At 37.1% G+C, this 16,825-nt stretch overlaps 1 protein-coding gene across 2 annotated transcripts in view; it reads left to right on the top strand.

Moving 5' to 3' along the window:
• The window catches only part of COG5 (component of oligomeric golgi complex 5), a 198,454-nt gene that overhangs the window by 149,508 nt on the left and 32,121 nt on the right, over window positions 1–16,825 (top strand). For both annotated transcript variants that reach the window (XM_075491921.1, XM_075491927.1), the window contains exons 13-14: window positions 789–950; window positions 2,952–3,051. In XM_075491921.1, coding sequence (XP_075348036.1) covers window positions 789–950; window positions 2,952–3,051 — 262 coding nt within the window. The remainder of the gene's footprint in view (window positions 1–788; window positions 951–2,951; window positions 3,052–16,825) is intronic.

Here is a 16,825-nt window from a genome sequence, read left to right as displayed (position 1 = left end):
CTCAGTTTGTTATGATTCACAGTTTTTATGTTTATACATTGCAGAATAAACATGATCTGAGTGGTAGATATCAGAAAGGTCAAACTGAAACAGGCTCATCACGTCTATTAGGTCTTCTAGACTTACGTAAGATAAAATGAATATTTTATGTGAGATTTGTATTGGCTTAAATATGTTCCTGAGCAGTCAGTGGGAGAGTTACCATTGACTTCAATGGAAGCAAAGTAAAGAGTTCACCAAAGTTCTGACAATGAGGAAAAATGTTTGAGAGTGCTACTGATTACTCATTTTCACAAATAGAAATACTAAAGACTGAAGCTTATTAAAGCTAAATTTAAGAAGAGTCTTTCTATTTGAAGCTTTCTATAGGCATATGCATACCAGGAGATTTTTTTTTTTTTTTTAGTGTATCATTGAGTACAAGCTATCTGCTAATTAAATATGTGAATATGAAAAGGTCTTTCATTGCGGTTCTGGATATTTGCTGATATTTTGCAGATGGTTTTAGCATTGTTTGTCTCAAGAACACCTTGAATTAGAGATTCCACGTAGGTCTTACAGAAAGTGCTAAGAACTGTATTGAACTATACAGAACGACTCCCTGACTAGTTACATGGTTCAAGTGAAAAGCAAGGTGTTATACACTATTAAAATCTTTTCAAGTGCATATGTTTAAAGAGCAGAAAGAAAAAACAGGTTCAATACTGTGAAGTTTGTATGGTCTGGAAAGATTCAATGCTATTGTGTATTTTAATTTAAAATGTAGTAATTTTGTCTTATACCCACAGTCCAGAAAAGGCCTTGAAAGATTCACTGCAACAATATGAAGCTGCTTATTTGTCAAAATCCTTATCTCGACTCTTTGACCCCATCAATCTTGTCTTCCCTCCTGGAGGTCGGAATCCTCCTTCATCTGACGAGCTTGACAGCATCATTAAAAGTATAGCCAGGTATGTACATATCATACATTGCAAAATGTAATCTTCAACATGTTATTTCTCATAAGTTACAATTTTAGAAATGAGACTCCCTTAGCAGTAAAAGGTTGATTACGCCTTAGTTACAAAACTGGTTAGTGTAAAAATTAAGTCAGGATGTAGAACAGAACAGAATAAGATAGGATAGAATAGAATATTTCAATTGGAAGGGACCTACAATGACCATCTAGTCCAACTGCCTGACCACTTCAGGGCTGACCAAAAGTTAAGGAATATTATTAAGGGCATTGTCCAAATGCCTCTTAAACACTGACAGGCTTGAGGCATCAACCACCTCTCTAGGAAGCCTGTTCCAGTGTTTGGCCACGCTCTCAGTAAAGACATGCTTCCTAATGTCCCGTCTAAACCTCCCCTGACGCAGCTTTGAACCATTCCCACGCGTCCTATCACTGGATCCCAGGGAGAAGAGCTCAGCACCTCCCTCTCCACTTCCCCTCCTCAGGAAGCTGTAGAGAGCAATGAGATTGCCCCTCAGCCTCCTTTTCTCCAAACTAGACAAGCCCAAAGTCCCTAGCCGCTCCTCATAAGACATGCCTTCCAGCCCTTTCACCAGCTTTGTTGCCCTCCTCTGGAGGCATTCAAGGACCTTCACACCCTTCTGAAATGGTGGGGCCCAGAACTGCACACAGCACTCAAGGTGAAGCTGCACCAACGCTGAATACAGCGGGACAATCACCTCTTTATTATTATTTATAATTTATTGTAGATTTTATTATTTATTATTTATTTTCTGTATTTTGTTTTTCTGGAATAACTGAAATTTTAATTTAAGTTTTACTGTTTAAGCTTATAAAACACCAGGAAGAGAAACTTTACACATATTGTAAATGTCTGATATCTTAATTATTCTGACTGTGTCAAAGGGAAGATGATAATTGCTTGGCTGCAAGTGATAATACCCGATGTAAATATTCTGTTAGAGTGAAACAGCAAGCTAATAGATAAAGATGACTATTCCAGGTAGAATCTGTAAAATGAGATGCTTCAATTACCAAGGGTGTATTTTCCCTTACAAGGTTTTGGTAAGGACTAGTCTGTTTAATACAGTCTGAAGATGATGGGCGGTATTCACAGTATGTGTATGTGAGTGTGTGTGTGTAATATTAAATATTAACACTGTACTTGTGACTGGGAGTTGCAGATGCTTAGAACATGCCTATTGGTGTGGTTATTGATGTTATTTTGCTCCTTGCAGAGGAGAAGGAAAAATGATATAAAAATTATGAAATTTCAGCTGAGCTTTCCAGAGTGACCTTTAGCTAATAATGTTTGGGGCTAAAGGTCCTGCAGAGTTCCCAGAGAAGATCAGGGTGCCTAGTGTCTCTCCAGTTCTTGGGAGAAGTTAATTTCATCACTAGCAACACGATGGTCCTTGTGCTTGTCTGTTTTCAGTAGAGCATTTATGAATGTAGCCCCAACCGATGGAGATCTGGGGGGTTCTGTGACCAAGAAATACTGGAAGTGATTTAGAAGTCTTTTCCTTCCGTTTGTTCCCTGTCATTCCTTTGGGGCCTCTGTTACTGTAAAGGATTGCCTAAAACACAGCTTATTAGTTGTGTCAAGCTGAGGCGTCCCCTGGGTATTTCTGCACAGCTCATGTAATTCCAGAGTTGAATGACTGTGTATTCACCTGTAATGTTTGAAGGCTGCTGCCAAAGCTTGAATGTAGTTAATTGCAGTCAATATTTTTGAATGGCTTACTAATAGTGATTTCATACTGAAGTGTCATTCCTAAACTTTGCTCATTTTTACTAGAATAGGAACACTGCACATAAAATTCCCAAATGACTTGTTAAATTGTAAACTGAATTACAGTGCTTAGAAAGACTTGGTTGTATGTGTTACTCTCTCTAGATTGACATGCCACGTAACTATGTATTCATCGTTAATTCTTTATCAATTAAATACAGCACTGTTTAGTTGCTAATTAAGATTTGTAATCTTTGCTTCCAGTGAGCTAAATGTGGCTGCTGTTGATCCAGACCTGAGTTTAGCTGTGGCAAAAAATGTGGCAAAGACCATTCAGCTCTATGGTGTAAAGTCTGAACAGCTTGTAAGTAATTTTAAATTTCTAAAAAGTTACGTTTTTCTATGTACATTTGTTCTGGTTTATGTAGATTTACAACATAACAGTAAAGCAATCTAGATAGACAAAACCTTCGAATTGGCTTTCCATTGTATTTGGAAACATTTTCAGTTAAATTCTGTCTTCAGATAAACACAGTCTATTGATCGCAGTAAAATTTGTATAACTCCAAATTGAATTTGCCATATTAATTTAAAAAAATAAAAATTGTCGTTGTCGTTAAGTGAAATTAAGACAATTCAATTCAGTTACTATTTACCAACATTTGCTATTTTATCAGTTACATGATACATAGTTGTTATCATATTAAAATCTGGACTATTCAAACATTTTTTCACTATTTGCAACAAAATGTGGGCATTTTTTCCAAATATTTATTATTTGCCATATATTTAACTCACCCTTGATTTGTTTGCGTTTGTCAAATGCTTCCAGTCGTTCGCCATGCACTGTTATCTAGTGTTAAACTGAATAGAGGAAGGATCCCCAAAGCCTTATCCTTTGGGTAAGGATCCCCAAAAAGCCAATGGATAGTACAGTGAATGTCATCGTCATATGAAAAAATAATTTTTAAGATCAACAATTTTCTTGTGAAGTCTGTTGCTGAAATTTTAATGCTTTTCTTATGAAGAGGTGAAAATTAATTTTTGCAATACGCAGACCCACAAGAAATGACTACTTGTATTTGTAAACAAGATTTTTACTTAAACAACATTAATTCTGAAAGCAAACTCAGACTCTGGAGACATTCATTTACTATATGGTTCATTTAAAGAGAGATAGTTGCTAACAATTTTTTATTACAATTGGCTACAAAACATTGCAGCAATTAAGTTAGTGTGGATTCTGTTTACCTTTTAGACACCTGCTGTCTCCTAATGGCTTTAAAAAAATTGAAATTCAGTAACACATACCTTGTTTACCGTGTCTGTTGAATGAATTGTATTGGAAGTTTGCAAACTAGTGTATGGAAGGGGAATGTAGGTGAAGCAGTCGTGAAGACCATAAAGAATATTTAAGATTTTAAAATAAAAATATGTGTTTACATTATTTTGCTGTATATTTAGAGCATAGTCTTAAGCTGGGTCTTCCTTTAAAGACACCGAATCGTGGCTTCATAATTTCAGAGTGAAATATGCTTATGAAAGAAATCAGGATTTTTAGTAGGTTGCGAGAGTCATCATGAGTAAAAAATATTACGCTTGTGTCTGTATTTATCATAGAGTGTAGTGTCAAATAGTGGCATTCAGCTGGAAAAAAAAGACATAGCAGCTGTAACTGTGAAAGCACCAGGGTCTGTTGTGCTCATCATCTCTGTTAGAGTTTGAATCTGGCCAGTGGCTTGTTTGAAAGCGTACATCTTTTTGTGATGAGCCAGCTGGCAAATTCTTACGAAACCTTGAAAAAAAGCATATGTAGAAATAAGCTGACAAGTATGTGATTTGTGGCTTTGTATTAGCTGACCTTAAACTAAAAGAATGTAGGAGTTAAGAGGGAGTGTGAGCTCTTGAACTTCTTGAATTTGACAACTGAAAATAAAACCTGAAACTTTGAAAAACTAAGTGACAGGATTAGTCAAACTGGCAGAATGAACATGAATGTCCTTCAAGAATATACCTGCAAACTGTAAAGCAATATCAACTATGTATTGCACAGCTACATTTTTTTTACTTCTTTTTTCTTTCCTTACTGATATAAAAAAAATTATAAAATTGAAAACTGGAAGAGCTCAACACAGTTGCCAAGGCATAGGTGTATAGTGCCATCTTTAAAGTGCTAAAATATCATGCCTAGCCTCCAGCTGCCTCTCCAGAAGGGCATGGCTCTCCCACTTGTCCTATGCCATGCTTGCCAGCCCTGTGGATACAATCTAGAACATCTTAACTTTTTTTTGTATCTATTTTTGGGTAGACAGATTGAGCCTGAAATGTGAACCATGTGTAGAACAGGAGCTATGTCAGACAGCACTGTTTCATTATGTTTTAGTGGTGTAGCCAAGAATGCAATCTTCATTCAGTCTTGCAATCCAGCCTCCAACGATAGCTTTCTAAAGCTGAGAAGGGTGACCATGTAACATTTCCGCTCAGATGCTTTATTTCTGATAGCTATAGTAGAGCAGTGCTAAAGATGGAAATCTAATTTCCTGGAGGAATTCACAATTGAGTTATCTTCCAAATTAAAAGTAAACAAAAGAATCTCAGAATTCTCAGTGAAGGAAGATTGGGGGGGGGGGGGGGGGGGGGGGCTTTTAAGCATCATTAGAATTTTTTTTTTTACATGTTGTTGTATTATTGCAGGTAGATTTGAATGGTGAAAAACTGAAATGTGCAATCCTAGAAATCTTGAGACATTCTAATGTCAGGGGTTTTACTTATTCAATTTCACAAAAAAAGGAATTGCGATTCCCTAAGATTTCATCGCTGTTTCTCCAGTTAGCTTTAGATAGGACAAATAACAAGAAAAATGTTATTCAAGACTCAAAGATTTTACCTTTGAGTCAAAGCAGCATCTAGCAATCTGTACATATAGTAGTAAAGCAAAAACAAGTAAGAAAAAATGGCCTCTTCCTGTGAATCCAAAACGTTTGTTTGTGTTACTTGTGACTTTGTACACTGCTGGCTTTTGGTTTTCAGCTTTCCGCACACCAAGAACTGGCTGTTGCTGTGCCTGAGACCTATTCTTGTATTAACCAGTTCAAATTATTTCAGAGAAGATATAAATAACCCTCTGGGAGCAGTAGGTAGATATATTCTGCTGTTGGGTGAATCTTTAGCTAGCCCCTTGCTGATGCTTGATGTGGTTGGTGTATGCCATGAAGCGTTCAGAATTATTGTCCTAATTTCACTCAGTGTAATTGCAGATGTTCTTACTATACAGAGTTTGAAGGGATAATTATACATTACACTAAATTTAAAAAAATATTTCTGTTAATGTAAGAGTATTACCTTTCAACTTCACCACCCATCCTGTGTTAGGCGATGCTGAGGAAGGGTGCTTGGTGTATTGTCTCTGTGCCGTTATTATTTTGTCTCTTCTTATTCATATTTGCCCTAAATCAGGCAGCCCAATCATCTTCATGATGATTACAGACACCGTGAGATTTCCGTTTAGTCACCATTTCTACATCCTTCTCATTCCAGATTGGAAGAGAGATTAACAAATCTTATCATCGTGTTTTGGATAAGAGCAAAATTTTCCTTTTCTGCATTTGCACATTGTAATCCATTGCTTACTTTGTAACATAATGGCTGCTTACTGAGCCAGATGTTGTTCACTAGCCACTTTTTCATAAAAGTGAGGTAGCCCGGATAAAAAAGATCTCTAACTTTTCTCCTTGATTTAAGAGTTTTCCAGAGGGGTCATCCATTCCCTTTTGCAAATACCTTAAGTTACCTGTCTTGATTGACACATATAACATGTTGTGCTCTTGTTTAACTGGCCACATAAGGAAAATTAGCTCTTTCGTCAAATGCTGACAATAAGTACAGTGGAGGGAAGAGATTAATGAGAAACCAGTAAATTGCATTTCCTGAAAACAAAGAAAAATCTGAGTAATTTGGGGGTTTTTTGAGAATCCATGCTGCTTAACAAAATATAGGAGCTCACAAATCTGCCTCCTAGAGAAGTTTTTACCCATTATATAATCAATAGTTGTGAAGAGCTGTAAAAGAGAGCTTATATCTGACCAACGTCTTCATTAGATGCCTTTGACATGGCAGCAGTAATTGCATGGCGGGATCCTCTAGGGCAGTGGTGTCTCAACTTTTTTGGTCATGCATCCCTATCAGTAAAAACTTTTTGAGCATGCACCCCCATTATATGTACATTTATTTATTTATAAATTATACACATATACTATTGAAGTTCTGATATTTTCTTCCTGCACCCCAGTGGATTGTCTTGCATAACCCCTGTGGTGCACGCACCCCACTTTGAAGACCACTGCTCTAGGGTAATACTCTGCAGTAATCTTCCATAATAAGTAGTGAACAGATTTTGGCTGTCCATTTTTGGAAAAGATGCCTGGTTGATTGCAGAAGTCTTTTAAAGTCATGTTTGATATTGTTCATATGCTACTTTAAATCAGATTTCTCATTTATGCTTATAAAAATGAAAATGATAGTCACCTGTTGATTGGGAAGTGAGACAAAACTGTATTTCCCCAGTTATTACTGATAATTTTGTCATTTACTAAACTGAATTTTAAATGTACTTGAAACATTGTGATTTCTCTCATAATTAAAAATCTCTTTGTTGCAACTTTGCAATCACTATGTTTTGGTTTGCCTGTTGATAAAGCTATTTCTCTTACTGATACTTTGTCGTGGTTTAATCCAGTTGGCAACTAAGCCCCACACAGCTGCTCGCTCACCTTCCCCCCTGCCGGGGCATGGGAGAGAGAGTTGGAAAAGCATAAATAAGAAAACTCATGGACTGAGATAAGAACAGTTTAATAATTGAAAATAACAACAACAACAATAATAATAGTAATAATAGTAATAATAATTGTAATGAAAAGAAAAATAACAAGAGAGAGAAAGAGAGTAACAACAATAATAATAGTAATAATAGTAATAATAATTGTAATGAAAAGAAAAATAACAAGAGAGAGAAAGAGAGTAGCAAAACCCGGGGGGGGGAACCCCAAGTGATGTAACCGCTCACCACCCACCGACCGATGCCCATCCCATCCCCGAGCAGCGATCGCTGCCCCCCGGCCAACTCCCCCCAGTTTCTATACTGAGCATGACGCCATATGGTATGGAATAGCCCTTTGGCCAGTTTGGCTGTGCCCCCTCCCAGCTGCTTGTGCGCCTGGCAGAGCATGGGAAGCTGAAAAGGCCTTGACTAGTGTGAGCACTACTTAGCAACAACTAAAAAACATCAGTGTGTTATCAACATTATTCTCACTAAACCCAAAACACAGCACTATACCAGCTACTAGGAAGAAAATTAACTCTATCCCAGCCAAAACCAGGACATACTTAGAACTGGATGTCTTGCGGAGAGAAGTCATGAAACATTTGAGGGTTAAAAGCTCTGAAAGTTTACAAGATGTCTACTTTTGCTAACAAGCAGAAAAATAAATTGCAAGATCCATTGTCCTTATAGAGACTGAAGATGGAAGAGCCCTATTTGGTCATCTAGTCTATTCCCTTCCCAGCACAGGACTATTTCAAACAATATTTATTGTTGGGGTTTTTGTTGCATTCTTTCTGCTTTTAGAGTGATGATTCCAGTTACCTCATACGTTGTGAGTAGAAATGTAAGTACTGTATGTTCTCTTACTTTTGTGCTATTTCTGTTCAACTTGGCGTGTGGGTGGATTGAAATACACTAACACGCCCACCAAGTGCACACAGATGAAATGTGTTGTGCTGTGAACATGAAAATGCAGTTGTTTAGAGAAGATGCCATTCTCCTACTTTTTGAACCTGGAGACCTCTACTAGGTTCCTCCCTAGAGTTACAGTCATCCTGTCAGACTATCTCTATTAATTGCAATCAGAGTCCCACAGCAATCCTTCCTGTCTTGTCTTGTGGAGGCTGTGTCTTGCTGCCTTCTCCCACTGTAAGGCATCACTGTCAGAGACAAAGTGGCCTGGTATCTTTTGGCGAATAAACAAGCAAAGAGTAATTTGCAGAGGCAGGATTGTAAAAATCAGGTTGCCCACTTGCTTTTCAGAGCAGGTGGGGGTGATTATGCTGGCAACTTCTGGTGGATCAAACTATCCTAAAAAACATTTTTGTATGTGTATATGTAATGGTATGCTTGCATGATTTAGGCAAACACAAACTCACTCTGCTGTGCTCCCAGATGGCGGGGCACGTTTTAGCTCCACTCCAAGCCAGGGTGGCCAGCTCAGCCTTGGCACCTGGCTGAGCGCAACACTCTCATTCAGCCCAGAGCACAAGCAGAGCAAGTTCATGTCTGCTTGAAGTACAGGCAAAGCAAGAATCGGCATGGCCGTATTACACTAGGCAGATTTATCCTAAGGTTAGGGTAGATAAGGCTTAAATCAGTGGGAGCTGTGATTGCCTATAATTGGAGAGGTTCCTAAATATAGAATATTGTATTTTATGGAGTAATAATGTTTCAGAAAAGTTTGTCTAAAAAAAGGGATCTTTCCAACAGACAAGAGGCTGCAGGCAGATGATATAATGGAGATCTTTCCCACTGTCAGACTTGTAAGCAATCATAAAGAGGAAGCACTCAGAAGATGGAGAAGGAGAGTGGGTGTAATGAGAGAGGAAGGAAATAGAGAATTTGAATCATTTTTTTATTCCCTTAATGAAATGTGGTTGGACTTGTGTCATACATCTTACAAAAGTTGATGAATGAGGTGGAGGCCCGAAATACAGGCTGTGGGCAGTGCTCTGGGAGAGCTACTAATCTATCCTTTGCCCACAGCTCATGGTAAAGGCTTGGCTTCTCATCAGGATTTTACCCTGGGCAACGGTTGTGGGATTTTCTGATTATCAGGTTTGCCTAGTATAAGCCACATGGAAATTTTTAAGCACTATACAGAGAGCACAGTCCTTCCTGGCATTTTGAAGAATTCTTACCCGACCTTCTTAAGAAAACATAAGGTGACACTTGATGTATTTTATATATTTCAAAGTTAAAATGCTAAAGACCCAGTAATAGAAGTGAATTTTGAGATTAAAGAGAAGACATAAGTGCGTCAAAAATTAGCGTCCCCACACCAAGGTTCAAATAGTTGTCCCATATCCTCAAAGGGCAGGACATTGATTCACATATTGACAACCTCTCGTACCGGACATGCCAAATGGCAAAATGAGAGAGAACTTGCTATTCTGATCCCAAAAGCAATGGATCACTGTACACTTGGGACACAAAGAAATGTGTATGGATTTTCTTTGGTGAATGAGGTTTTTAGATTCTGGGTTGTTTCGAGGGAAAAGTCAGCATCAGCTGATATCTGTGATAGGGAGTAGGCAGCTTCTTTCTCGCTATCCTGGATCTCAGTAGTATATTGAGATTTATTTACATTTACTTAAGTAATTATCTGAGTTATGTAATGTTATACGTGGTTTTAGAATCTGCACCAGTCGCAGTGTACTAGAGCAGTGATATGAGCAGTGATATGCGGGTACTCAGCCAAGTACAAAAAGGTTCTTGGGAAGTAACTGGGAAGCTTCGATTTAGCCTGATACTGTTTTTCAATGCAATGGTGAAACTGAATTTCAGATGTTGTAAAACAATTCTGAATATTTAATTGGATTAATGTTTGAACGTAAAGTGACTCTGACATAAAATTTCTATTATTAATATACATTATTTCTAAACTTCATTTGTTCTGAGGGTTTACGAGATCTACTTTTCAATTAACTGGTACTAAATAGTGTAACTGGGACTCTGTTATTGTAAAGTATTATTATCTGTCATAATGATGAGTAACATGTACTTGTTCACGGATGTTTTTAGTGCATTATTGTTTAAGAAAGTAAATACCAAAAAAAGCATAAGAAGCAGAAAAACGTAACAATTCATTGTTGTTTCAACCCCTCCTTCAGAGTCAAACACTGGTATATCCCGATCACTCCCTGCTTGTCTCCAAATGGTCTGGATTTGCTTTTGAAACAGAGTATGGGTGTGGAAAGAAAAACATATAACTGTCCTGAGAACAGTAAATGTAAGTAAGTAAATGAGCTTGGTCTCATCTGTTTGAAGGCAAATTTGGATCATCGAGGCTTGTTCTGATTAGTGTTGGCCTCGCTTCAAGGATCAGCAAAACGTGTCTGTTTTTGCTGCAGAAAGGCTGTGTATTAGATTGCTCCACACTGTCACCCTGATGTTTATGTTAATGTCTCCCTCTCTCAGTTGAGAGTACAAGGTCAGTAAAGGTTTATGACTGCCACTCAGGACTTAATTTACCATCCTAGCTCTGAACTGTCTCAGTCTCCAGCGTGGACGTAACAGTAAGGTCTACACTAGCCAGCGAAAGGTGCCTGGGACCGTTCCTGGGCAGCATGGCCAGCGGGCGCAGGACAGCCTGCCGCACGGCTGGTGAGGGCTCCCCTGCCCCAAAGCACGAGGCTGCCTGCCAGCGCCCTTTTGGGGGTACTCTCGGCACTATTGCCTCTTCTGAGCTGTGGCTGGAGGTTATTTGGGAGAGTAGTTGTTGGCCCAGGCCAAAAACTTGCTGATGACTGTCCTAACAGTTTAGCAGTACAGATGATCACGTGCCAGATCCAGGAACATTTCCTGGCACTGTTTAATTTACTGCTATGGGTGTAGCCAATATGTGAATGAGACTGAACGAGAGCGACATGCAAAATCTGTTCAAGAGGAAGTTTAAAATGCTGACAGATTGGGGTAATTTTTTTCTTGCATCTGGAATTCATACTTTCTTACTTCTGATGTAAATAAATCTCTAAGGCAAAAGTTAGGAGATGCTGATTTCTCCTATAGTAACATTGCTTTTGGCTTAAGATTTTCTTAGATTGCCAGAGCTTCAAAAGATATGCTTTCCTAAACATGTTTTTCTATCTGTAACGCTTGTCAGCTGTACTTGACTTATTTTCAAATAGCATTTGGTGTTTCTACCAGAGTTTTAGTCCTTGAAAAGAGCACAGTTGTCTGTGGCATTGTGGCTACTTGGCAACTCCAGATACTGCTGGATGGGTGCAAGAAAACTCCTGGATATTAACTCTTTTCAGGAGTTCAACACTTTCTTCCGGTAGCCAAATATTTCTTTGAGCCATCTACAGATGACACCTTTTTGGATGCCAGTGCAACCAACCCCTTTTGTAATTTAATATTCTATTTTTAGTGAATGTAATGGATGGAGATATAGGCAGAGGAGCATCTATCTACCTGTCATGTTCAGATATTTTTAGAGCACTGATCTTTGTAATGCTGATCAGCACCAAATGCATTACATAAGATTAGCATCAAAATATATATAATGGAAAGTCAGCTCTGCTGCAGTTGTTCTTAAATTGTTTTTAGTATTGTCCACAAAACTTGTATGGCTCAGTGCATTATTCTGCCATTGTGCGCTGTCTCTACTCTATAGGAATCCTTTTTAAAGATGAATTTCTCTTCTGTCAGACCTTTTCAGGAGCCACAGGTCTCCTTCCTGAGGCTTCAAATAAGATTGTCAGTCAGTGATACACATTACAAAGATTTTAATAAATGCCCACTTTCCACTAGGACTGAAACTGAGACAAACAATTTATCTCTCATTGTCCTTCAGTCCAGTTTATATTTGAACTTGTGATTTGCCGGTGCAAGATTCCAAATTCTGCTTTACTTACATCCTCAGCTACTGTTGTGTTCTTTAATGCTGCTCGGGTGGCTTAATCTTTTGCAGTTACCCATAATGATCTTTTCCATTTTCCACTTTTAGTGGATATTCAGAATTCGTATCTCCTGTTGAATATCTCTGATCCACTAGCTAGCCATTTAGAATGGGTTGGAATAGATTATTTGGGAGAATTATTATTATAATAGATTATTTTGAGTTTAAAGAAGCAGACTGTGAGAAAACGGACCATATTCTTCTCACACCACTCTAGAAAATTTATTTTTGTCTTTCAAATTTTCTGCAAAGAAGCTGATCCTTCCCTTTGAGTATGTTTAAAAACTGCTTTGTAATTACTGAGGTTTAAAATAGATCTCAACTTTCTGCACATCCATCCCATCATCATAACTATTTGTGATATTGTGGCAGATGAGTCTTGATTTTTTTTCATGATTTCTTTCTTTGTGGGTTTATGGTGCATCTGATATATGATAGTCAGTAGAAAATAGTCTGCTGTTTGTTTTTGGTGATGTAGTCTTGAAAGCGTAATTCTATCATGCCATGACTTCACAGATCTTCCAGGATCTTTCTTCCTGAGGTTACAATTAAATGTGGTCTGATCTTGGTTTATATTTTTAGTGTTTAAAAACAATCTCTAATTTATTAATGCTTCTCCTTCATTGTAAACCTTGTTGCAATAAAGAGAACGAGGAAAGAAAATGCTAGAATGCCAGGTGGAATAGATAAAAAACAATTAATTCAGCTTAAACTTCAAGCTGAGAAAGAGACAGTGTCTTTACAAGGAATTTTCATAACGTCATTTGTAGCAGAAAAAGTGTCCATCATGCTTGGTCAGAGGATTGAAAATTTAAATAAGCTGTTTTCAGTGGGTTATTTAGATGGAAAGCAGTATGAATGGCATATTTTTGTCCAGAATCTAAAAGGCTAGGTATATTATAACTGATCCAGAGACTATATTGAAACGTCTTGGCTCTATCAGTGAAAGTGTTAAGAAAAGCAGAAATGCAAAGGAAGATGGGATTTAAAAGTTAAAATATTGCAATGATAAAACAGCTGGATGAGAAGGATTGGTTCTTAGTTTTCTCTGAGTATTCATGGAGACAGGAATTTTTTCTGAACCTTTTGGTCTATACTTAGTGCTTGACTAGGAAAAAGCAGAGAGGGGCTGGACTAAACAAGTTCTCCATTGATTGTGCCCCTGTCTGCTAGTGGCAAGGCAAAGTATCTGTAATGTGTTGCAAGAAAGAAAGATGTTGATCTAGGAGGGCTATAATTCTGGTTTCTTCTTAGGGAAATGAAGAAAATTAAGACCCCATTTACAGAGGAAAGCATTTGTTGGGTTGGCTTTAGTCATATGTATTCCTAAGGAGAAACGTACCTTACACCAACCAAAACCATAGTTTTGCTCATTTGATTTATACAAGTTCCCCAAATGAAATGTGCTATAGTAGCAAGAAAACGGATGTGAGCTGCCTCTCTGTTAGGATGTTTACTGATGTTTACTGACATAACTATGTGGTTTAGAGTATCTGCGTTGTTGTTTCTTTGCCCACCCATCCTCTTACCTGACATAGCTGAATTTAACTAGCTGAATAATTCAATGAAGTAGGGGAGAACAGGGTGGGGAGGGAGAGAGAAAAGATTTCCTGGAATCAAATTCTTCCAGTGAAGGGAAAATACTGTTCATGCACTGGAATTCTGGCACCAGATTTAAACTTCAGCAAATTTATGAGGCCTGTGATGGTTTTCAATTGAAAAGCATGATGAATTCTCATTGTGATGACATAAAGTGATTTTCTGATTGCCTTTTTTATTATGTGATCTTATAAGAATTAATCCATGTCTCATATTAGGTGGTGTTATATTGAATTGTGAGCTTTCATTTGCGAGTGAATCACTATTCAGGACGTATTCCAACAATGAGATTTGTCTGACAGTTCCAGGGAAATGTATCTAGTCCTCCTGTCTAAATGTCGAATGTTGTGAACTTCAGATGGAAGTATGAAATGTAATAAGCTCACAAATCGTCAAGAACAGTAGTGAAATGACACTTCAGGAAAGGTATTCTGTAAATAATGGGTCAGTAACAATGGTGCAGGTAATGTGAAAGACTGTATTTTCCCCACTTCTTTTTGAGATAGGTGAATTAATTGTATTATACCAGTACCTTGAAGATATGGTGTTACTGTCATTGAAAAACTTGTATCTATGCTTTTTAAATGAGAGAACCCAAAAATATGAATTCAATATTTGGCACATTAAAGGAATTCATTAATAGGTATTTAAATAGAATATGTGGGAGGCTATTATATACTCAAATAATTTCAGAATAATTACTATTTCACTGTACAGTAATAAAAGCTAAAGATGGCAGTAGGTCTAATTTAAAAATAATCAGAAGTCAGCTAAGGTTTTGTAGGTTTTTTTGATGGAAAGATCAGAAGAGTTTTGTTAAAACAGTCATTAGGAAGCTACTTATATTGGTCAGAGAATACTTAGAAATATCTAGCTGATAAGTCACGTAAGCATTTAAACTTTTAAAAATTGAATTAAAGATCGAGAGGAGAAAGTTCCATTAAAAAATAACTTCATGAAACATTTTCTTCATTCTCATGTTGTCTTTTGCTGGTTAGATCGTGAGTCACATAACAAATGTGTGATTTTTTTTTTTTTTTAAGAGATACTGGCTAAACTCCAGAAAAAGTCATCCAAGCATAAAAGACCGGTTTTGAGAGTACTATGTACTTCCTTTTATCTTGCTGGGAAAGTTGTTAAAAGACTTCTTTAGATCTAGAGTGTAATTTTGCTAACAGGTAGAAAAAGAGCAAGATTGCACAATCCTTACAGTATTTTGTTATAGTGTGTTCTGAGTTATTTCATATCAAATTAAATTCTATGATTCAGAAATGGATTTGGTTCATTATATGTTGATATGGTAAAGGCTTTGGAATTTTGCAATTTTGGAACAACTCTAGTGAGAGTTGGACAATGTAAAGCTCATTTATAACCTTCTGCAGGGTAGAAGTATTCTAATCTCAGTTAACGCCTGGACTTGATACCAAAAAAGGCAGATGGCAATTAAATAAGTTGATTATATTTTTTATGTGTAGGTGAATATCACCTTATCATGTTGGACCCATCTCACGTGTCTTGGGGATGGATGTCTTCACCTCTGGCGGTGCATTCTCAGTAGTTGGTTGGGACCAAGAGCTATTGGGATGACATATAAAACATGATTAATCATTCAGTTATTAATTTGGCAAGCATGAAAAATTCAGTAAACTGTTACAGTTGGAGGTATCAGGATCAACACACATTGTCCTTGAAATCCTCCTCAGACTTGGGCTAGCTAGATAAACCTGAGTCTGAAAAAATGTCAAATACAAGGGGCATAATTTTTGGAAGCTGAGAAATGATTCCGGGTGCTTCAGGTTTAGGATTCTCTGAGATTCCTTGAAGGAACCGGTTTTAGGTGCTTTCTGATAGCGCAGTTGTTTTAATGCATCTCATTATTTAAGGACCATGAACCATTACTCACTTTTGATTATTTGTACAGTGCTTTTCTTCTTGGATGATTCAAATACTTAGAGATAAATCCTGTCTTTTCTGTTACAGAAAGACCATTTGCTGTTTTCCTTCCATTCCTTCCGCTTTTGAAAATATTAAGAAAGGAAAAAAAAAAAAAACCAGAAATGCCCCCAAGGGAACGGTTCGATGATTGCTGCTGTTCTAGCATGAATAGTATGAGCATGAGATTGGTCTTTTTTCTTGATCAAGGACTTAACAGTCCCTTCAAATTTTTCTTCCCAAATAATGATTGTGTTTTCTATAAGATTTTGAATGCCTTCACCATAGAGCTCCTTTTCTATATTCCTAGAACATAAATTTTTCATTTTTCTGAAGAAGCTAAAAAATATATATATATTTATATTCTGGAAGCTACAAGAATGTCCTGAGGGTGCAATATAAATGTTTTTATGTACATTTTAAGTTATTGCCTGAAATCACAGCTTATTCCTTTTTTCATGTCTTGAAATATTTCTTCTTCTTTGAAAAATTAGAAGTCATTCCAAGAATATAAATTCTTATTTATGATTTATTCTTAAATTTTAGTTGATCTTTTCTAAAGCAGAACATTCATTTTAATTTATCCTCATTAGTCAAGGACCTTATTTGCCCTGACGCATTCATTCAAATCCTACACTTTGAACCTCTAAATTACGTCTCTTCTTTTTGCTAATTGTCCTCTAAGTAGCTAATATATTAGGTGGCATAGCTAGTGGAGTTCAGATTGTTATGTATTTTTCTGCTGAACGGTGTCATATTTTTACAAAAAGTAGCAAACTAATTCTAGTAAACTTTTGTGTTTCTTAGGTGGAAAGAGATCGTAAAAGGCTCCTTCTGCCGTATGGAAAACATTAAACCTAATAGTAAATCATCCCAATTATT

The sequence above is a fragment of the Mycteria americana genome, chromosome 1, assembly GCF_035582795.1.
Source record: "Mycteria americana isolate JAX WOST 10 ecotype Jacksonville Zoo and Gardens chromosome 1, USCA_MyAme_1.0, whole genome shotgun sequence".
Classification (NCBI taxonomy): domain Eukaryota; kingdom Metazoa; phylum Chordata; class Aves; order Ciconiiformes; family Ciconiidae; genus Mycteria; species Mycteria americana.
Note: the sequence above shows the minus strand (reverse complement) of the source record. Positions and strands in the feature narration are given on the sequence as shown.